Source organism: Protobothrops mucrosquamatus, unplaced genomic scaffold, assembly GCF_001527695.2.
Source record: "Protobothrops mucrosquamatus isolate PMUCROS unplaced genomic scaffold, P.Mucros_1.0 scaffold2786, whole genome shotgun sequence".
Taxonomy (NCBI): domain Eukaryota; kingdom Metazoa; phylum Chordata; class Lepidosauria; order Squamata; family Viperidae; genus Protobothrops; species Protobothrops mucrosquamatus.
This window is the reverse complement of record NW_015388823.1, coordinates 40,730-62,764: the sequence shown is the minus strand read 5'-3', so window position 1 is coordinate 62,764 and position 22,035 is coordinate 40,730. Positions and strand designations below refer to the sequence as shown.

The 22,035-nt window shown below is 44.2% G+C and overlaps 1 protein-coding gene across 1 annotated transcript in view; it reads right to left on the bottom strand.

Moving 5' to 3' along the window:
• The window catches only part of LOC114923286 (ankyrin repeat domain-containing protein 35-like), a 32,308-nt gene that overhangs the window by 3,742 nt on the left and 6,531 nt on the right, over positions 1 to 22,035 (bottom strand). Inside the window, exons 5-10 of the mRNA XM_029286045.1 lie at positions 15,729 to 15,786; positions 12,393 to 12,463; positions 10,978 to 11,084; positions 9,340 to 9,524; positions 6,526 to 6,563; positions 1,363 to 3,630 (exon numbers count right to left, since the gene is read on the bottom strand). Of these exons, the coding sequence (XP_029141878.1) occupies positions 1,363 to 3,630; positions 6,526 to 6,563; positions 9,340 to 9,524; positions 10,978 to 11,084; positions 12,393 to 12,463; positions 15,729 to 15,786 (2,727 nt within the window). The remainder of the gene's footprint in view (positions 1 to 1,362; positions 3,631 to 6,525; positions 6,564 to 9,339; positions 9,525 to 10,977; positions 11,085 to 12,392; positions 12,464 to 15,728; positions 15,787 to 22,035) is intronic.

Genomic DNA, 22,035 nt, shown 5'->3' with positions numbered 1-22,035 from the left:
TTACAACCATCATGGCTTATTCAAGGACTCCCTGTGGGGAGATTGTGGTTCATACACAAAGGAGTGTAAATCCTTCCCTTCCCCAGCCTCCAGTCAGAGCTGAGGAAGCTTCTTGGACGAGAAGCGAAATGTCTTCAAAGAAAAACAAGATAATCCAGTCGCGTCTTGAAAAAGTACCTTTGGGCTAACTATGACCTGGAAGACTGAGGATCTCCACAGATCTCATTCATACACAAAGAACCACCGGATTCTTGTGCTGCACACCTGTGTGAATATGGCCCACTCCTCTGGTAGCCTCAATGCTCCAGAATCTCGGGGTGACCCATGGCTTCCTCAAAACACTAAGTATTTTCTACGTAAGTATTTAATACTAAGTATTAGTACCCCTTTATAAAGCCTTAGTAAGACCACACTTGGAATCCTGCATCCAGTTTTGGTCACCACGATGTAAAAAAGATGTTGAGACTCTAGAAAGAGTACAGAGAAGAGCAACAAAGATGATCAGGGGACTGGAGGCTAAAACCTATAAGGAACGGTGGCTGGAATTGGGTATGTCTAGTTTAATGAAGAGAAGGACAAGGGGGGACAGGATAGCAGTCTTCCAGTATCTCAGGGGCTGCTCCAAAGAAGAGGGAGTCAAGCTATTCTCCAAAGCACCTGAAGGCAGGACAAGAAGCAACGGGTGGAAACTAATCAAGGAGAGAAGCAACCTAGAACTAAGGAGAAACTTCCTGACCGTTAGAACAATTAACCAGTGGAACAACCTGCCTCCAGAAGCGGTGAATGCTCCAACACTGGAAGTTTTTAAGAAGAGACTGGACAGCCATTTGTCTGAAATGGTATAGGGTTTCCTGCCTGAGCAGGGGGTTGGACCTGATGACCTCCAAGGTCCCTTCCAACTTTATTATTATTATGATGATGATTAGGGGGCTGGAGGCTAAAACGTATGAAGAACAGTTGCTGGAATTGGGTACGTCTAGTTTAATGAAAAGAAGGACCGAGGTGACATTAGCAGTCTTCCAATATTTGAGGGGCTGCCACAAAGAGTAGGGGGTCAACTTATTTTCCAAACCACCCAAAGGCAAGACGAGAAACAATAGATGGAAACTAATCAAGGAGAGAAGCAGCCTGGAATTAAGGAGAAACTTCCTAACAGTGAGGACCATCAACCAGTGGAACTGCTTGCCTCCAGAAGTTGTGGGTGCTCCATCACTGGAGGCTTTTAAGAAGAGACTGGACAACCACCTGTCTGAAATGGTACAGAGTTCCCTGCTTGAGCAGGGGGTTGGACTAGAAGATCTCCAAGGTCCCTTCCAACTCTGTGATTCTGTTAAAAGTTGCCCCTCACCCTTCGGTTCTTACCTTGATGTCTCTCTCCTGGCACATCTTGGCGATATCGTCCACCTTCTTATTCAGCTTGTCCACCGTGCCCTCCAACTTCTGGGACTTCCCTCTCAGCTCTTCCACTTCCTCCTCATGCTCCAGAGCTTCGGCCATCAGGTCTTGAGTCTTCTGCTGTTCACGGCCAAGGGCTTCCCTGTGACGGGCAGATGCTCCACTGGCTTGCTCGTATTTCTCCCGGAGGGCCGCCAGCTCCTCCCCTAGGACCTGAGCCCTGGTGGACAGCATGCTGCAGATCTTCTCATACTTGCTAAGGACCTGCTCCTCCTCCTGGCGCAGATCAGCCATCTGGGCCAGGACTCGGTCCAGGAGCTGCATCAGGCTGACCACCTGGATGCCTCCTGGAGTCCCTTGAGATGCAACCAGCAACTTCTTCATCTCCTGCAAGCCTTTCTCCAGTTCCACCATCTGCTCTCGGACTCTCCAGTTTTCTCCGATGACCTCGGAGGCCTCCAAGAAGATCTCTTGATCAGGTTTGTCCCTGCCAGGGCTCCTGGGATCCGGCGGGAGGCTTCGGTCAACCTGCAGGGCATGGTTCTCCTCTTCCATCTCGGACACCAGCTGCAAAGCTTCGTTCTGCTTCCTCACCACATTGTCCAGCTTCCAGTGGAGCTCCTTCAAGATGCAGCTGTCTAGGTTTTCGCCAACTATACCGCTGGCCTCTTGGCTCACCTTCTTGAGGAAGTTGTTCCTCACAAACATCATCTCCTTCCTCTGCTCCTCCAGCTTCAGGCGCAGCTTCCCCGATTCCTCTTTCTCCAATGAGAGCTCGTGGGACAAGAACTCCACGGTCCGTTTCAGCTCTTCCATCAGGCGCTCGGTCTTCTCCGCCCGAGGAGAACCCTCTTTGGGGCCATGTAGCTTCTGAAGTTCTCCCTGAAGCTTCTCCCTTTCCCTGCTCAGCTGGGCCAATTCTTGGACCAGGCCACCATTGTTCTGCTTGAGGTCCCACACCTCCTTCTCCAGGTCAGAGCTTCTCCGGCACGGACGGGCCTTGCTTTCCACCACCTCAGATTTTGGCCTGAGTTTCACCTGCCCCACAAGACCATTATGGAGCTGGGGCTTTTCTACCCCACCTTTCTGCAGCTCCTCGGGGGTCTCCGAGTGGCCCGGCTCGTGACCACAGCCGTTCTTCTCTTCTTCAGGAAGGCCATTGCCGTTGACCAAGGTTTTGGAAGGAGACTCCAAAATGGCTTCCTGAAGAGGTCGGGCCTTGTCCAGGAGAGCAGTACAGGCCTGCTCCAGCTTGGCCAGAGCCCCCTCCAGGCCGGCGACCACCTTCTTCCAGGCCGAGATGCACTTCTTTACTGCGCCAGATGGCACCGCTTGGAATTGCAGCCTGCTGCGGACAGCGTCCTCGGCTTCCTTCTTCAGGTCCTCGTTTTCGGCCAGCATGGCCGCCATCTCCTCCCGGGCCCGGGCCTGGATCTCCTCCATCTCCTTCATGCACTGGGCCACCTTTGCCTGGGCAAGGCTGCTCTCGGGGGGCCCGGCCAGGTGTTTTGCCAGGAGTCCCCGCAGCTTTTGGTTCTCATCGCCCAACTGCAGCGCCCGGGCCTCCATCTCCTTGAGGGCCGCGCTCTGCGACTTCTTCTTGGCTTCGAAGACCCCGATGACGGCCCTCATGTTCTCCATGTGCCCCTCCATCTCTTCCACCCGCCTGGCCGCGCTGGCCTTCTCCTCCAGGGCTGCCTGCAGCTCACTTTGCAGGCGCTTCAGCTCCTCCGACTCCTCCTCGCCAGGCCACTGGACCCTCCCGGGCTGGAGCCTGGTGGGACTGGCCATCAGCTCTGGCGTTGAAGCTTTGGGCAGCTCCTTCTCTGCTTCCTGCTGCTTCTTCCTCTCCTTCAGCTCTCGCACTTGCTGGGCCAGAAGGTCCAGGCAGTGGTCCTCCTCCATGTGGTCGCGGCTGTGGCACCGACTCGGCTGCCGCCAGTCGCGATTCCGGCCCTCCCGATCCGGCAGGATCTGGCTGATCTCCTGCACTTGGTCCCAGACCTTCTCCTTCAAGGACTGGCTCCCCATGGAGAGGGCCTGGCACTCTTTCGTCTTTTGGTCCAGCTGCAGCTCCAGCTGGATCACTTTCATCTTTTCCTCCCGGAATCGGCTCCGCCATTCCCGTAACTCGGGGCCTTCCTCCGCCTCTTCTTCATCGTCGCTCTGGTCTCCCGCCTCGCTCTGGAAAGCCAGGCTGCTCACGTCGGTCTCCTTCCCGCTCTCCGAGGGCACCTGCGCGAAAAGGGACAGAGATCACCTGGGGGTCACCTGCTCCTGATGTGCGGCTTTCCCAGCCAGTTTCTGACAAGCAAAGTCAATGGAGGAAGCGGGATTCGCTTAACGACCACCTGATTCATTTAACAACTGCTTAACAACTACAGGTGGTCCTCAACTTGCAACCATTCATTTAGCCATGGTTCAAAGTTACAACGGTGCTAAAAAAAAAAGGGACTTAAGACTGGTTCCCATCCTCATGGTCACATGATCAAAATTTGAGCGCTTGGCATCTATTTACAATGCTTACATTATCATGTGATCCCCATTCACGAATATCCCAGCCAGCTTCTGGCAGGCAAAATCAAAGGAGGAAGCAGGATTCTCTTAACAACCACCTGATTCACTTAACAACCACCTGATTTGCTTAAGAACTGCGGTGATTTGCTTAACTACAGGAAGTCCTCAGCTTACGACAGTTCATTTAGTGACTGTTCAAAGTTACAGCAGCAGTGACAAAAGTTACCTATTGCTGTTTATCACAATTATCACCATTGCCGCATCCCCAAAATTTGGACTGTTGGCAACTGGCTCATATTTATGACGGTCGCAGCGCCCCGGGGTGACGTGATCCCCTTTTGTGACCTTCTGACAAGCAAAGTCAATGGGGGAGCCGGATCCACTTAACAACCGTGATAGTAACTCAACAACTGCAGCGATTCGCTTAAAAACGGTGGCAGGAAAATGGGGCTGTCTTGCATAACAACAGAAATTTTGGGCTCCGTTGTGGTCGTAAGTCGAGGATTACCTGTATGGTGGTACAAAGCCAGGAGGAGTTCCTAATGTTCGGGACTCAACTCTCAGCTCCTGTCAAGATTTTTAACATGCCTCCCAACATCAAAAGTGGTAAAGAGCGATGGAAAATTGGTCCTCCATGCAGGTAGTCCTCAACCTATGACAATTGAGCCCCAAATTTATGTGGCTAAGTGACACATTTGTTAAGTGAGTTTTGCCCCATTTTACAACTTTTATTGCCATATTTGTTAAGTGAATCATTGTAGTTAAGTTAGTAACCTGGTTAATAATAATAATAATAATAATAATAATAATAATAATAATAATAATAATAATAATAATAATAATAATAATAATAATAATAATAATAGTAATAATAATGATGATGATGACAACGATGATGATGATGATAATAAAGTTGGAAGGGACCTTGGAGGTCATCTAGTCCAACCCCCTGCTCAGGCAGGAAACCCTATACCATTTCGGACAAATGGCTGTCCAGTCTCTTCTTAAAAGTTAGGCTTAAGTTAAGCTTCCCCCATGGACTTTGCTCGTCAGAAGATCACATGACCCCGGGACACTGTGACCGTCATAAATGCGAGTCAGTTGCCAAGCATCCGAATGTAAATCACATGACCATGGGGGATGCTACAATGGTCATAAGTCTGAAAAATGGTCATAACTCACTTTTTTCAGTGCCCTTGTAACGTCGAACCGTCACTAAGTGAACTGTTGTAAGTTGAGGACTACCTATACAGATTTGAAATTAACCCTGAGATCAGGGAAGCTTTTCTGCTAATCTGACCACATGCAAGTCAGGAGGGCATGAAAATTCCAGCCAGAAAAAGAGGGAAACAGACTCTTCAGGAGGAAATCCAGGTAGTCCTCAATTTATGGCCCCAAGGGAGCCTCTGCCCATCCGAGTCTTAATTCGTGACAGTCCTAATTCAGGTCATCCATGTCAGGGCTTTTCAACCAGTGGCACGGGTACCACCTGGGGTACATTGGCACCTGGCAGGTGGTACGCGACAATCCTAGAAAAGTGGTAGCGGGGGAGGGGAATGAGCTGAACCGGTGGCAGCACCGCACAAGCCCGAGCGAGAGACGGCTGGAGCTGCAGGGCTGGCAGGGCTTAGCGGAAGCGCCAGGATCAGTGCGGCTTTCCAGCTGATCGGCGCTTCTTCGGGGCTGTCAGGGCTCAGCGGAAGCACCAGGATCAGCGCCAGGCTCCAGCTGGAACTTGGCACTGATCCTGGCGCTTCTGCTGAGCCCAGAAGAAGCACCAATCAGCTGGAATGTTGCAGCCTCTCCAGGGTCTTGTGATTTACATTCAGATGCTTGGCAACTGATTCATATTTATGACGGTCACAGTGTCCCAGGGTCATGTGAAGTGACCAAAACCTGCTGCAACCACCCAGCAGACAGGGGGGGGGAATAAAAACCAAACACCCCCCACCCCACCCCCACTGCCAATCCTCAACAGAAATGCTCACAACAATGAAAACCTCGGACAGGAGGAAGAGCGTCGCTGGGCGGGCAGGCAGGTGTCTTGCTCTGCTGTGGCTCGGGGGGGGGCTTTTTTCAGTGCCATTGTAACTTCAGTCACTAAGCGAACTGTTGTAAGTCGAGGACTACCTGTACTTTATCACTTTTTTCCTTTTTTTTTTTTTTTGGGTCAAGATTTTGACCCCTTGCTAGGCGACTGGTGGTACTCGGATGTTGCCATATCCTAAAAGTGGTACAATGGGTGAAAAGATTGAAAAGCTCTGATCCATGTGACCAACCCAATTTTACACCCTTTTTGGCAGCGGTCGTTGAGGGAATGCTTGGTTGTTAAGAGATCCAATGAGCTTGTTTGCCTGAAAACTGGAAGTACAATTCCAGATTCCCACAAAACTCTTGTAAAATGCAGTCCAGTCATGGGACCGTGGGACACTGCAGCGGACGTAAGTTAAGGACTACCTGTATAAGGACGATGAAGAGTTTGGAAGTCACTGCTGCATTGTACAAGGGAGTAAAAAAAAAACAAAACCCAAAAAACCCCAAATTGCTAGTGTTAAAGAACTTTTAAAAAAAAAACAACCCTGGTTCTTTTAATCCGTTAATGGCTGCACTTACCTGGGAACCAGTTTCTGACGAATCAAATATCCCCAGTTCTGTGGAAAGAGAAAGACCAAAGGTGAACGGGCCGAATATATTTGTCTGGGACGTCAGGTTCTTTTACAGGGCTGGGGGGGGGCTTCTCTGCCAGGTTTCTGGGGACCTCTTTGCTGCTTTTGTGAACTTTGCATGGGCTCCATCCACTGGTGGAAAATCACGCAGTGTTTCATCTCTCTCTCTCTCTCTCTCTCTCTCTCTCTCTCTCTCTCTCTCTCTCTCTCTCTTTCATCTCTAATCTATCTATCTCTAAAACATTTATCTATCTATGTCCGTCTGTCTGTCTATTTCTATCCATCTATCCATCCATCCATCCATTATATCTCTCTCTCTCTCTCTCTCTCTCTCTCTCTCTATCTATCTATCTATCTATCTATCTCTATCCATCTCTCTATCTCTCTTATCTATCTATCTATCTATCCATCCATCTATCCATCTATCCATCTATCCATATCTATCTATCTATCTATCTATCTATCTATCTATCTATCTATCTATCTATCTATCTATCTATCTATCTATCTATCTATCTATCCATCCATCTATCCATCTATCCATATCTATCTATCTATCTATCTATCTATCTATCTATCTATCTATCTATCTATCTATCTATCTATCTATCTATCTATCTATCTCTATCCATCTATCTCTCTCTCTTTCTATCCAAATCTATCTATCTCTCTATCTCTCTCTCTCGCTATCTATCTGTCCGTCCGTCCGTCCGTCCGTCCGTCCGTCCGTCCGTCCGTCCGTCCGTCCGTCCGTCCGTCCGTCCATCTATCTATCTATCTATCTATCTATCTATCTATCTATCTATCTATCTATCTATCTATCTATCTATCTATCTATCTATCTATCTATCTATCTATCTATCTATCTATCTATCTATCTATCTATCATCTAACAAACGTCTCACTTAGCAACAGAAATTTTGAGCTCAATTGTGGTTGTAAGTCAATGTCCCCACCCCCCCGAGTCCTTTTTGTCTCTAGACTGCCCAAACCCAAATCCTGCAACCGTTCTTCATATGTTTTAGTCTCCAGGCTTTTAATCATCTTGGTTGCTCTTTTTTGCACTTTTTCCAAAGTCTCAACCTCTTTTTTGTAATGTGGTGACCAAAATTGGATGCTGTATTCCAGATGTGGCCTTACTAAGGCTTTATAAAGCGGTACTGATACTTCACATGATTTTGATTCTATGCCTCTCTTTATACAACCAAGGATTGTATTGGCTTTTTGGGCTGCTGCTGCACACGGCTGGCTCACGTTTAAGTGATTAAGGACTCCAGAGTCCCTCTCACAGTTACTGTGTTTGATCCAAGTTTCACCTAATCTGTACTTGTACCTTTGGTTTTTCCTGCCCAGGTCAATGGGGGAAGCCAGATTTGCTCAATGACCATATGATTCTCTTAATAACTGTGGCCAGAAGGTCATAACATCAGGGGGCATTCACTTAACTCATTAATTAACTGACCCTAACCCTAACTCTAATTATCTAAGCCTTGCATGGCAACGGGAAGTCTGATCCCAGCTGTGCCCATAATTTGAGGACTATCTATAGAGGCATCACACGTACCTATAATGTATACAGGTATCTCAAATGAATGATGGAAATGTACATGTAAAGAAGGGACTTTTTATCATTCATGGTGGACATGTGATAAAGCAAAGAAATATTGGAGTAGGGTTCATATTTTAATGCAGAAAATTCTTAAAGTGAATATAAAGTTTAAACCAGAAACTTTTCTTCTGGGTCTAATGGAAAAAGATTTGGGGGGAAAAATTGGAACTCTGATTTTATATATATATGTTGATGGCAGGAGGACTACTCAATGCATAAAACTGGAAGGATGTTTCGATTCCCACTATGGACGAATGGCTACAAAAGCTGATGGAATTAGCAGATATGGCTAAATTAAAAGAAAAGAATACAAGTTCTTTTGCTTTCTGCTTGGAAACCGCTTCTGGACTTTGTGCTTGAGGTGGGAAAAAATGCTACTATGATTTTGAGTTTTAGTGATTAAATTGATTTGTTGATATAGAAATGGCTAGTTCAGGGGTAGGCCACCTTGGCTCTTTTAAGACTCGTGGACTTCAACTCCCAGAATTCCTCAGCCAGCATGGCTCAGCTTGGAAACCTCTCCCTTTCCCCTCAGCGTGGCTGGCTCAGGAATTCTGGGAGTTGAAGTCCACCAGTCATAAAAGAGCCAAGGTGGCCTACCCCTGGTCTAGACTCTAGGCCACTTTATGACTCATGGACTTTAATTCCCAGAATTCCTGAGCCAGCCTGGCTCAGCTTGGAAACCTCTCTCTTTCCCCTCAGCATGGCTGGCTCAGGAATTCTGGGAGTTGAAGTCCACGAGTCATAAAAGAGCCAAGGTGGCCTAACCCTGGCTAGTTCATACTAATATAGAAATGCAAAAAGTTGAGGTTCGATGTTTACGTCTTATTTTACTGCAACAGAGTCAGAATTCAATGCCTGTTTTTCCTTTCCCCACCCCCTTTTCCCCACTTCTCTTTTTCCCTTTCCCTTACTCTTGTTCCCTTTGCTTTTGCATTTTGTATTTTATATTATATATTATTATATATTATTATATATTATTACATTACATTACATTATATTATACATTATTTATATATTATATATTATATTATAAGTGTATTAAAAAAAATTACTGAGGGGGGGAAAAAAGAGGTATCACACATACCAATTAACACAGCTTTGCTACCAAATTGACACAAGCAGCGATTTCTCCACCCGGGTCCCCCATACCTCGTTTTTTCCACTTCTTCAAGGCAGTCCGGACCTGTCTCCGGAGAACCCGGTTCTTACTCCGCATGGCGTAGTAAACGGCATCGTGGCCTGTCTGGTCCATCAAAGCCACGTTGGCTCCGTTCTGCAGAAGCAAGTCAGCTGCCTCCACGCCCCCAGTTTCGCAGGCAAGGATGAGAGCCGTCCTGAGCAAAACGGGTAGAGATTGTGTGTTTGTGTGAATGCTTTTGCCTCGTGAGTGCCAAAAAGCAGGGACCTCCCCAAGAAGTCCTGAAAAGTTATTATTATTATAATAATAATAAAGTTGGAAGGGACCTTGGAGGTCATCTAGTCCAACCCCCAAGTTTAATGAAGAGAAGGACAAGGGGGGACATGATAGCAGTGTTCCAATATCTCAGGGGCTGCCACAAAGAAGAGGGAGTCAAGCTATTCTCCAAAGCGCCTGAAGGCAGGACAAGAAGCAACGGGTGGAAACTAATCCAGGAGAGAAGCAACCTAGAACTAAGGAGAAACTTCCTGACAGTGAGAACAATTAACCAGTGGAACAACCTGCCTCCAGAAGTGGTGAATGCTCCAACACTGGAAGTTTTTAAGAAGAAAATGGACAGCCATCTGTCCGAAATGGTGTAGGGTTTCCTGCCTGAGCAGGGGGTTGGACTAGATGACCTCCAAGGTCCCTTCCAACTTTACTATTATTATTATTATTATTATTATTATTATTATTATTATTATTATTATTATTATTATTATTATTATTATTATTATTATTATTATTATTATTATTATTATCATTTCAGACAAATGGCTGTCCATTCTCCTTTTAAAAACCTCCAGTAATGAAGCACCCACAACTTCTGGAGGCAGGTTGTTCCACTGGTTAATTGTTCTCACTGTCAGGAAATTTCTCCTTACTTCAAGGTTGCTTCTCTCTTTGGTTAGTTTCCATCCGTTGCTTCTTGTCCTGCCTTCAGGTGCAGTATATTTAACAATATAACACAGTTGGAAGGGACCTTGGAGGTCTTCTAGTCCAACCCCTTGTTCAAGCAGGAGACCTTAACCACAACTGAGCCCAAAATGTATGTTGCTAAGTGAGAACTTTTGTATGTGACTTTTGCCTTGGATTCACTTAATGACCATGTTACTAACTTAACTACAGTGATTCAACTTAACAAATGTGACGAGCAAAGTCGCAAAATGGGAGAAAACTCGCTTCACACATTTCTCACTTAGCAACTTAAATTTTGGGGCATAAAATGGGGGCAAAAAGTCAATGTCTGGCTTAGCCGCAGAAATTTTGAGCTCAATTGTGGTCGTAAGTCGAGGACTCCCTGTGATCACCAGTCTACACAGGACTGGACTGGTACGAATGTACCCCAATAATATAATGTACTACCTGTGTTGTAATAATAAAGTCTGTTTTTTTTAAAGGAAAAAAAAGGAACTCTCCTCCACTTGCCACAGAGATGAATTTGGACCTCAGGGAGTAGCTGGTGCAATTCTTCCCACATCTGGTCCCACCTCTGGATTTGAGGGACACCTAGTTCTCTAGGCTAATAAACCTTTTGCATGTCCCAATTCCAGGTTGCTGAATTCTGTGGCCTGCCTCGCAGGGTGGGTGTTTGCAAACGAGAGACTCACTTGCCATCCTTATCCAGGAGGTCGACTTTGGCCCCTCTCTGGAGCAGCTGAGAGCAGATGGCCGTCTGGTTCCCCTGCGCCGCGATCATCAGGGGGGTCCGCTCATTCTGGAGCCAACAGGAGACATCAAAAAACTCAATTTTGGGCCCAAAGCGGGGAACAAAGAACAGGACCAAATTAAGGATGAGCAGGGGCTGGTTCCAGAACCCATCATGCACTCCCATGATGGCCAAATCTGGCCCATCGGAAGATCATTTAAAACCAATTTATTGCAGTACTTTGATAAAGTGGGGGTCTCCCTCTGAAAAAGGGGAGCCTGCAAAAATGACTTAGGGTCGCTTTTATCATTAATCCAACAAAGAACTTCAAAGTAAAAGTTGATTGTGACCTTCACAAGAAAAGTCATTGGGGAAACCAAATTCACTTAACAACTGTGTTCCTAACTCAACAATGTCGGTGATTCACTTAACAACAGGGGATAAGGTTGTAAAATGGGGCAAAATTCTTACTTAGTCAGAGAAATTTTGGGCTCAATTGTGGTCATAAGTCGAGGACTTTCTGCACCGGCTAGTAGTTAACAGTTCAGAGAACCCACCCACTGGCCTAAGACCCTGGGAAAATGTATATGGACTTCAATTCCCAGAATTCCCCAACCAGCAGGGAGAACGTACACACACCTGCCAGAATACTTTGGACAAAAATCCATATATTCTTATGTACAAGGTATAAATTTGCATTCGGTTGGGGGAAAGTATCTGCAAAAATAATAGATGATATGGAAAATTGCAAACAAATTAGCAAGCACCAAAATGCTTTTAAAATTCAATCTGAACTTTCTTCTTCTTCTATTTTTTTTTTTTACAAAAGCCTTTAATTATAAAAAAAGAATACAACAGGGAAAAAAGGAGACCAAAACAAGAAAATGACATATGGATCATTTCACTTGATAAGTTTTTCTCAAGTTTCTTAGCTTTATTTTTAAAGTTCAGGCTGCAATGAAATATATACGATTTTCTCATGAATGTATATACGTGTATGCATATATAGATATACATACACATATACATATTACCTGATAGTTTCAATTCCATTAAAATATATAGTAGGAATATTTCTCAGCAAAGATGAGGCATTTTAAAAGAAGTTATTGTCGCCCACTTTTATAGATTAGCAAAAACGAGCAAGAAAATGATAAAATGAAATGGGCAGATTTACCCTTAAGTAACTACCATTGTGATCTGATTCAGCTTTCCCCAATCTGGAGGGTGGAGTTTTTTTTCCATTTTCCAATGGAGTTTTACTTCCCATAAAATAGTATTATTTACTACTCAGCTCATAAAAAAAGAGTACCTTCCAATAATCAAAAATAGTCAATAGAAAAGAGTCTTGAGCAACTAAGTTAGTAAATCACTTACCTTATCGGTGACATCAAGAAAAGCTTCTTGGTCACAGAGAAGCAACACACTGGAGGCACAGCCAGATAAAGCTGTTGGTGGGATTAAAACAGTGTTTAAATGTTGAAAACGTCAGCTTTCTACAATGTGCCCATCACAGTAAATGCCATTTTCAGAACCAAATTTAATAGACCACTGTAAAAAAAAAAAAAGTATTGTAGCAAATATTACTAATCTCTGCTAAACATCATAAACCCTACATTTTTCTTTTCTTTTTTTTTTTTGAAAAATAAAGAAGGAATGTATCACTAGCAAACACACACTTACTCAAAAGTAAGTCTCTGTGAAATCTGTAGGAAAATGGTTGGCCTTAATTTCAGCCTCCAACTTCAAGAGGCTCCAACCCTCTGTCTTCATTCATGGGACTTCACATGAGATGGGCGTTAATGAACTTTATTTATTAAATTTATACGCCACTCATCTAGTTTGTATTCCATTTGTAACCCTCCTGTTCTTTCCATCTTTCTTTTCAACTCACTCTCCCAGCACAATTTTAATTTATTTAGCATATGGCATTTACAGAGGTCATGCAGTCACTGTTATAAAAATGTATTTAAATAAAGCGATATATATTGTACATAGATATATTGTACATATGTACATATACCATATAAATTGTAAGATACAAGCAACAAAGTACATTTACTTCCTTATGTGTCCAAACCCACTTGGGATGGGGGATAGATGGAAAGAACAGGAGGGAAGGGTTACAAATGGAATACAAGCTAGATGAGTGGCATATAAGTTTAATAAATAAAGTATATGTGTTTGTATTTGTGTTTGTGTGTGTCTGTGTGTCTGTATGTATATATGCACATAGATGCATATATACATATACAAATACATATACATACATACATACATACATACATACATACATACATACATACATATATCCAAATTTCTTTTTCTGACAAAGAGTTAAAGAATTAAATCGGGAGACTAAGATGGCCATTTCTAGCTTGTTCTGCTTTCATCAGTTAGCCATACCCTTTATGGGATTCGAACCTGGGCAGTTTACATACTAGGCAGTGATTCAACCACCAGCCACAGGCTCTCCTCCCCTCTTTGCCATAAATCATATGGTTTTACCTTTATTTTAATATTTTATCTCTGATATTGTATTGTCCATCATCTATCTATCTAAAATATTAAACTAAGATAAAAAAACATAACAAAATTTCATAATACAGAGCCATAGAATTACAATTAATTCTCCCAGCACAATTAGTTCACAAGAAAAGCTCAGAACAGCTACACAGGTTTGGTACAAAACCTTCTGCTACCATTTTTAATATCAGAAGCAGAGCAATTGAATAATTAATCTCCCAGGTTTAACTAATTTAATGTATGTGGTTTATGATTAAATGTAAATCAAATGCAGGATGTGTCCAGGCCTTCATTTTCTCACCCTTCTCTAATGTTTGTGTCTCCCCAAACATGCCAGTAAGAATCTGTAAAAAAAAGTTTTGCAACCCTGGGCTATAGTTGCAATATGGCTTGCTTGTTTAGCAAGGTGTGTCAGCTCAGCCAGTGTGGTTTGTGACTACAGCTTTAAAAGAAACTGTAGTTAAATAAACCATAGCTTAGTGCAATGTGGGAAACCATGAGTAGTTTTAAAACAACTGGCTGGACTCCATGAGTTGAAGGCGCAGAAAAAAAATTGCAGCAACGAAAAATAATAACTACTGTAAATAAATAGTTCTAAAATGCTGCAAATAGTTCTACTGCAAGAATTCTCCGGATTCTGCTCACAGGCGATTAAAGATGCAAGTGATGTAATTTAACATCTGCATTTACTTAAAACCAAGCATGAAATTATAGCGAGGCAATTAAGTGGATTTATGATGGAAGCTCAAAGCTGCATCAGTATTTTTTTTTTTTTTTTGCTCTCTTTGCAAATTCTGTGGGAGGCTTTTGCCAACATGTCTGCAAAACTTTAGAGCTAAGCAATTGGTGCTCACCTGTTTGAAAAGGTAAGCAAAGCTTGGTTTACCTGTTAGCTTTGCTATGGAAGATGTGAATGCAGACAACCTGACCAGCCTCCTTCAGCAGGAGATGGATCTATGCAAGCCTCACACACCCTCGAAAGACACCAGGACGTGTTCCAGCGTGTCCTGATGCTACTTTTAAAAATCCATCCCTTTTCTTGACTGCTTTTATAGCAGATGTTATGGGCCAATCAGAGCTCTAGCATTCTATCAATGTATTTGCAGGATATGATACTAGTTTCCCTTAAGGGTCACAGCTGGAGGAAAGGGGTGGGCACTTGCATAAAAGCGAAGTAACATAGCCCTGGAGTTCCCAACCACACAACTTGATGTTGTGAAACTGACTAGATCGTGTTCCCTGATAAAATACAATTATGAAATTGATGAGAGAACCAAGCATTCTCAGGGGAAGTTACTCAGAGGCTGCAACCCTAATGAATCTGAGCAGAGAGCAGAGGCAGGATGGTACTGGAAGCAAAGAAGGATCTAAGTTGGTTAGGGCTTGAATAGGATGGGAGACCACCTGGGAATCCCAAAGCTGGAGGTTCATTGGGGAATTCAAATAACACCCCCAAAGAATAATAGAATAACGCAGTTGGAAGGGACCTTGGGGGTGTTCTAGTTCCAACCCCCTGCTTCAAGCAGGAGACCCTATATCAGAGTGGCTGTCCAGTCTCTTCTTAAAAGCCTCCAGTGATGGAGCACCCACAACTTCTGGTGGCAAGCTGTTCCACTGGTTAATTGTTCTCACTGTGAGGACATTTCTCCTTAAATTTAGGTTGCTTTTCTCCTTGATTAGTTTCCATTCATTGTTTCTTGTCCTTCTGGTGCTTTGGAAGATATGTGGACCCCCCTCTTCTTTGGGGCAGCCCCTCAAATATTGGAAGACTGCTATCATGTCTCCCCTGGTCCTTCTTTACACTAGACTGGACGTACCCAATTCCTGCAACCTAAGTAAGTTTTAGCAGCCAGCCCCCTAATAAGTTTTGTTGCTCTTTTCTGCACACTTTCTAAAGTCTTTTTTATAGTAAAGAGAAAGCCACTTCTGTCCTGATGGAGGGATCTAAGAACTAGATTCAAGAGACTCTCTGGTGACTTGGTAGGATGCCTGGAAAAACGTATTATTCATGTTTAAGTTCTGCTAAGGTGTGCACAACTGCAGATTATCAACGGGCTGTTTAAAAAGCAGCAATAGCCCTTCCTCTTATGTGATTGTGCTGTTCCTATGAAAAAGCTGTTGCACTTGGAAGAAATGTTTAATCTGGGAGGAAAAAGCCATGGAAGTTCACAGAATCCTAAGACTCACCAGCCCAATGTAGAGGTGTACGGTTCTCTCCATCCACACAGTCCTCATTTGCTCCGTGCTGTGAGAAAAAAGGGAAGTATAATCCTTGCTGTAATACATGTCTAATATCCTATGTTCTAATAGCTTTCAATTTAAAAAAAATAGCAAGAATATAACATGAAACATAAGACTGATTTTTTTCCCTACAATTAAACTCATCCCACAAAATTGTGAAATTAGTCACTGCCAAATAAAAATAATAATCTATTTTTCCACTTGGGGATTTTCTCTAAAAACTCTATTCCTACAGAGGTGCCAGAAAAACAGAGTTGGGGGTCTCTTCAAATGTTGGAATCATTGGCTATCATGTCACCCCCAGCCCTCCTTTTTTTTCTAGACTAGACCTACCCAATTCCTGCCATCCCAGTCTCCCAATCCTATCATCTCTTCTAGATTTTTTTTTCTCTGCACGCCCAATTCTCTTGCAGCTAAATTGCATCAGGTATCTGAAACCCATACACAAGGTGGTATGTGAACGTTAACAGAATAACAGAGCTGGAAAGGACCTCGGAAGGTCATCTAGTCCAACCCCCTGTTCAGGCAGAAGACCCTATACCAGAGGTCCCCAACCTTTTGGGCAGCAGGGACTGGTTCCGTGGAGAGAAGTTTTTCCATGGACCAGACAGGTGGTGGTTTTGTGTGCTGCCTGCATCCCGTGGATGTGGCTTTGCTTGTTTGTGTGGACCAGTTGCTGGCATGCCACGGACCGGTACCGGTCCACAGACCGGGTGTTGGGGACCCCTGCCCTATACCATTTCAGACAAATGGTTGTCCGATCATTTCTTGAAAAGCCTGCAGTGATGGAGCACCCACAACTTCTGGTGGCAAGCCGTTCCACTGGTTAATTGTCCTCACTGTCAGGAAATTTCTCCTTAGTTTTAAGTTGCTTCTCTCATTCATTAGTTTCCATCTGTTGTTTCTTTTCCTCCTTCAGGTGCTCTGGAAAATAGGTTGTATACAAAAGGGGCGGGGCTTTGGTGGCCACCATCTTCATATTTTTGTTCCCTTTGCCCATATATCAGGTCTTTTGCTTTCCAGGATACTTGAGGGTTTCATTTGTAAACCATGTTTAACTATAACCCTGGGTTATGGGAACACAGGAGCTAAAAAAAAGACCCTGTCAGTCTTCACTTAATGATTATTTGTTTAATGTCCACTTGAAGTTACATCAGGCTTCAAAAAAACCTACTTACAACCATCCTCAAAGTTACAACAGCCACACTTACCCAGGTCACATGATTGCGTTTTGGGCACTTGCATCTGGCTTGCAGTTACAACCAGTTGCAGCATCCAGTGGTCATGTGACTGGGATTTGCAACATGTTTTGCCTTTTTTCTGGAAGAAAATGGCAAAAAATGCCTACAGGTAGTCCTCATCTTATAACTTTTTTGTTCAGTGACCGTTCGAAGCTACAACAGCACTGAAAAAAAAGTGACTTATGACCGTTTTTCACACTTATGACCGTTGCAGCATCCCCATCGGTCACATGACCAAAATTCGGACACTCGGCAACAGACTCATAGTTATGACGGTTTCAGTGTCCCGGGGTCACGCGATCCCCTTTTGTGACCTGACAAGCAAAGTCAATGGGGAAACCAGATTCATTTAACAACCATGTGACTAATTTAACTGCAGTGATTCACTTAACGAATGTGGCAAGAAAAGTCATAAAATGGGGTAAAACTCACTGTATTTGTGCCTTTGGTTTTTTCTGCTTAGGTCAATGGGGGAAGCCAGATTCCGTTAATGACCATATGATTTACTTAACAACCATGGCCAGAAGGTCATAAAATCAGATGGTCATAAAATCAGATGGGATTCACTTAACTCAGAATCAAAATCAGAATCAGAATAAAGCTGGAAGGGACTTTGGAGGTCTTCTAGTCCAGCCCCCTGCTCATTAACTAGCTGACCTTAATCTTAACTCTAATTAACTAAGCCTGATCCCAGATGTGGTCATAACTATCTATCTATAGAGTTATCACACGCACCAACACACACACACACTTTTGCTGCCAAATGGACACAACTAGGGACTTCTCCACCCAGCACCCCATAGCTCGTTTTTTCCCATCTCTTCAAGGAAGTACGGACCTCACTTAGGAACATAAATTCTGGGCTGAATTGTGATCGTAAGCCGAGGACTACCTGTAATGTCTTCCCCTTCTATCCCCTCAGCTAGATAATTTATGAAGATGTGGAAGAGTAGCTGGGTCCAGGGCAGAACCTTGAGGTACCCCACTGCAAGCTTCCCTCCGTGTAGATGTAGCTCCATTAAGGACTACACATTTAATGAAGAGAAGGACGAGGGGGGACATGATAGCAGCCTTCCAGTATCTCAGGGGCTGCCCCAAAGAAGAGGGAGTCAAGCTATTCTCCAAGGCGCCTGAAGGCAGGACAAGAAGCAACGGGTGGAAACTAATCAAGGAGAGAAGCAACCTAGAACTAAGGAGAAACTTCCTGACAGTGAGAACAATTAACCAGTGGAACAACCTGCCTCCAGAAGCGGTGAATGCTCCAACACTGGAGGTTTTTAAGAAGAGACTGGACAGCCATTTGTCCAAAATGGTATAGGGTTTCCTGCCTGAGCAGGGGGTTGGACTAGATGACCTCCAAGGTCCCGTCCAACTTTATTATTATTATTATTATTATTATTATTATTATTATTATTATTATTATTATTATTATTATTGTTGTTGTTGTTGTTGTTGTTGTTGTTGTTGTTGTTGTTTGTTGTTGTTGTTGTTGTTGTTATTATTATTATTATTATTATTATTATTATTATTATTACATTGAGTACGGTTGTTCAGCCAACTGGGAATCCATCTGGTGGTGATTCCGTCTGTTTGTCTATGGAGATTCTCCGTCATCCAGGTCATGGTTGTCTCAAAGATGCTTTTTTTTCAGGAGGCAACTGGACTTTCTTGTTTTTCTTTGAAGACTTTTTGTTTCTCATCCAAGAAGCTTCTTCAGTTCTGACCGGATGGTGGGGAATGGAAGGATTTATACTCCTTGCAGACAGCTGGTCATTTGCATCCTTTTAGAGAGCCGTTGAGGCCACTTGGAGGTTTATCTGTGTCCTCAGTGTCACCTGGGTGGAGTAAATGGGTGTGGACTCTTCTTGGAACTGCTGAAAGGACTTCTGTTGCAGTACTCAGGTGAACTTGAGAACACAGATAAACCCCCAAGTGGCCTCAACGACTCTCTAAAAGAAGGCAAATGACCAGTTGTCAGCAAGGAGTATAAATCCTTCCATTCCCCACCCTCCAGTCAAAGCTGAAGAAGCTTCTTGGATGAGAAGCGAAACATCTTCAAAGAAAAACAAACAACTGGTCATTTGCCTTCTTTTAGAGAGCCGTTGAGGCCACTTGAAGGTTTATCTGTGTCCTCAGGGTCACCTGAATGTGCAAATGGATGGGGAGCCTTCTTGAAATTGCTGAAGGGACTGTGTTCCACTCCCATTTTTTCACTACTCAAATGACCCTGAGGACACAGGTAAACCTCCAAGTGGCCTCAACGGCTCTAAAAAGAAGGCAAATGACCAGCTGTCCGCAAGGAGTATAAATCCTTCCATTCCCCACCCTCCAGTCAGAGCTGAAGAAGCTTCTTGGATGAGAAGCAAAACGTCTTCAAAGACAAAACAAGAAAGTCCAGTTGCCTCCAGAAAAAGAACCTTTGGGACTTGGTCTGTTCTTTAACCAGGTCTTTACCCAAGTTAAGGCAAACCCTCCATGCAGTAATCTCTGGACATAACCTTGCAAGACACGTTAAGAAACAAATAGGAAAAAGAGGGAAAAAAAGAAAGAAATAGATGTAGACGCAGGAGAAACTGTAGCTGTGACACGGTGAAAAATGCTCTATGCACCCCTGCTTTGCACCCGTCGTCAGAAGGGGACTCCCTGGGAGCAAACCGGTGATTTTTACGAGACCCGGATATCTTTGTCAGCTCAGGAATGTGGCCACACAGGCCAGCAGACAAGCCTGAACGTTCCTAGCACAACCTTGTGCAACCACTTGGCTCCGGGTGCTTCTGCCACCACGGCTGGATTGAAACTGCCCCTGGGGACTCTTGCAAAACCGGGCTCTGCAAGCAGCAGGACTTGGGCCCCACACCTCCTCCGCAGCTGCCCAGCCCAATTTATTCATTCGTTTATTTATTTGTGGCTGGAAAATCTGGGCTGTACAATTAGAATTGAAATAAAGGAGTTGGAAGGGACCTTGGAGGTCTTCTAGTCCTGCTTAGGCAAGAAAGTCTACAGCATTTCAGACAAATGGTTGTCCAATCTCTTCTTTAAAAACTTCCAGTGTTGGAGCATTCACCACTTCTGGAGGCAGGTTGTTCCACTGGTTAATTGTTCTAACTCTCAGGAAGTTTCTTCTTAGTTCTAAGTTGCTTCTCTCAATTAGTTTCCATCCGTTGTTTCTTGTGCTGCCTTCAGGCACTTTGGAGAATAGCCTGACTCCCTCTTCTTTGGGGCTGCCCCTGAGATATTGGAACGCTGCTATCATGTCCCCCCTCGTCCTTCTTTTCATGAAACTAGACATTCCCAATTCCAGCAACTGTTTTTTATATGTTTTAGCCTCCAGTCCCCTAATCATCTTTCTTGCTCTTCTCTGCACTCTTTCTAGAGTCTCAACATCTTTTTTACATCGTGGTGACCAGAAACGGATGCCGTATTTCAAGTGTGGTCTTATCAAGGCCTTGTAAAGTGGTATTAACACATCACATGATCTTGAACGTGAAGATGCTTTGTCTTTGGGAATAGAATTACAAAATTACAGAATACTGAATAACAGATTTGGAAGGGACCTTGGAGGTCTTCTAGTCCAACCCGTTGCTCAAGGCAGGAGACCCTGTGCTTTTCCAGACAAATGATTATGCAGTCTCTTCTTGAAAACCTCCAGTGATGGAGCACCCACAACTTCTGGAGGCAAGGAATTCCACTAATTAATTGTCCTCATTGTCAGGAATTTCTCTTTAGGTTTAGGTTGGATCTGTCTTTAATAATCTTCCACCCATTGCTGCTTGTCCTGCCTTCATCACCATTAGAATAGCAAAAAGCCCAGGGCTCACTACATTGCACAACCCCCTAGAGCATCTCAAATCAGAACCCTATAAAGCAGACATGTCAAACTCGTGACGTCACGTGACGTCGCGCAACGTATCGGGACAGTTTTGCCATTGCTGGCAATGGGGTGGGTGCAGCTTCCGCGTGACACCCCTGTTATAAAGTCTCAGTGGCTCAAGGTTGACTCAGCCTTCCATCCTTCCAAGGTCAGTAAAATGAGAACCCAGATTGTTGAGGGCAACAGGCTGATTCTGTAAACTGCTTAGAGAGGGATGTAAAACATTGTGAAGTGGTATATAAGTCTAAGTTCTATTGCTATTGCTAAGATCCATCCACTCACTCAGCCATTTTGTCAGCCACCCCAGAAACATGCTGCTGCCACTGAAGTTTCTGGCCACTAAATAAAGAGACCTCATTTCCAAAATGCAGCCTGCCTTCAGCTCATTTATACAGCGTGCTCCCGGCTTGGAACAGGATCTGATTTTTCTTCCAACAGCATGTTGTGGGAATGACATCCTGGTGGGCTTAGCCAGCTACGCAGGGCGAGGGTGTTCATATCACAACAGTTCCTGCTTTGCTAAGGGTCTGTCTCAGTCGCCTCCTTTATTGTCTTTCCTCACCCCAGTCCCCCCTTCTTGTGTTGTGTTCTCAGACACAAGGATGGGATCTCAGGTTTGTCCTCCATGCAGCCCAGGAAGATTCATGCTGGTTGTGAGTTTGTGTAGGCTCTAAAGTGGGATTTGCCGCATTAGATGGTTCTCACCCTTCCAGCGCTGACTATCCAGCAATTATAGAATTGAGTGCAATTAAAAGTAGTAATCTTCCTTTTAAGTTTATTTGTTATTAATTCCCACGAGATAGGCATCACTGTTTTCCAGTTAGGTCTTGAATCAAGAAGATGAGTTTTCACAGCAAGGGGCCTGATTAACGCCTAATTACTTGACACTCATCTAAACTGCCCAGACTTGTCTGCAGTCCACATTCTGCCTCTTTCTTATGGGCAACCAGTGGACACCCCCCAAAACAAATAAAGCTAATAAATTCAAATAAATAAATTTACTGTTTGTATTCCTTTTCCATTACAGGTAGTCCTCGACTTACAACAGTTCATTTAGTGATCATCCAAAGTTACAACGGCCCTGAACAAAGTGACCCCAATCCCTTCCTCCTCCTCCTCCTCCTCCTCCTCCTCCTCCTCC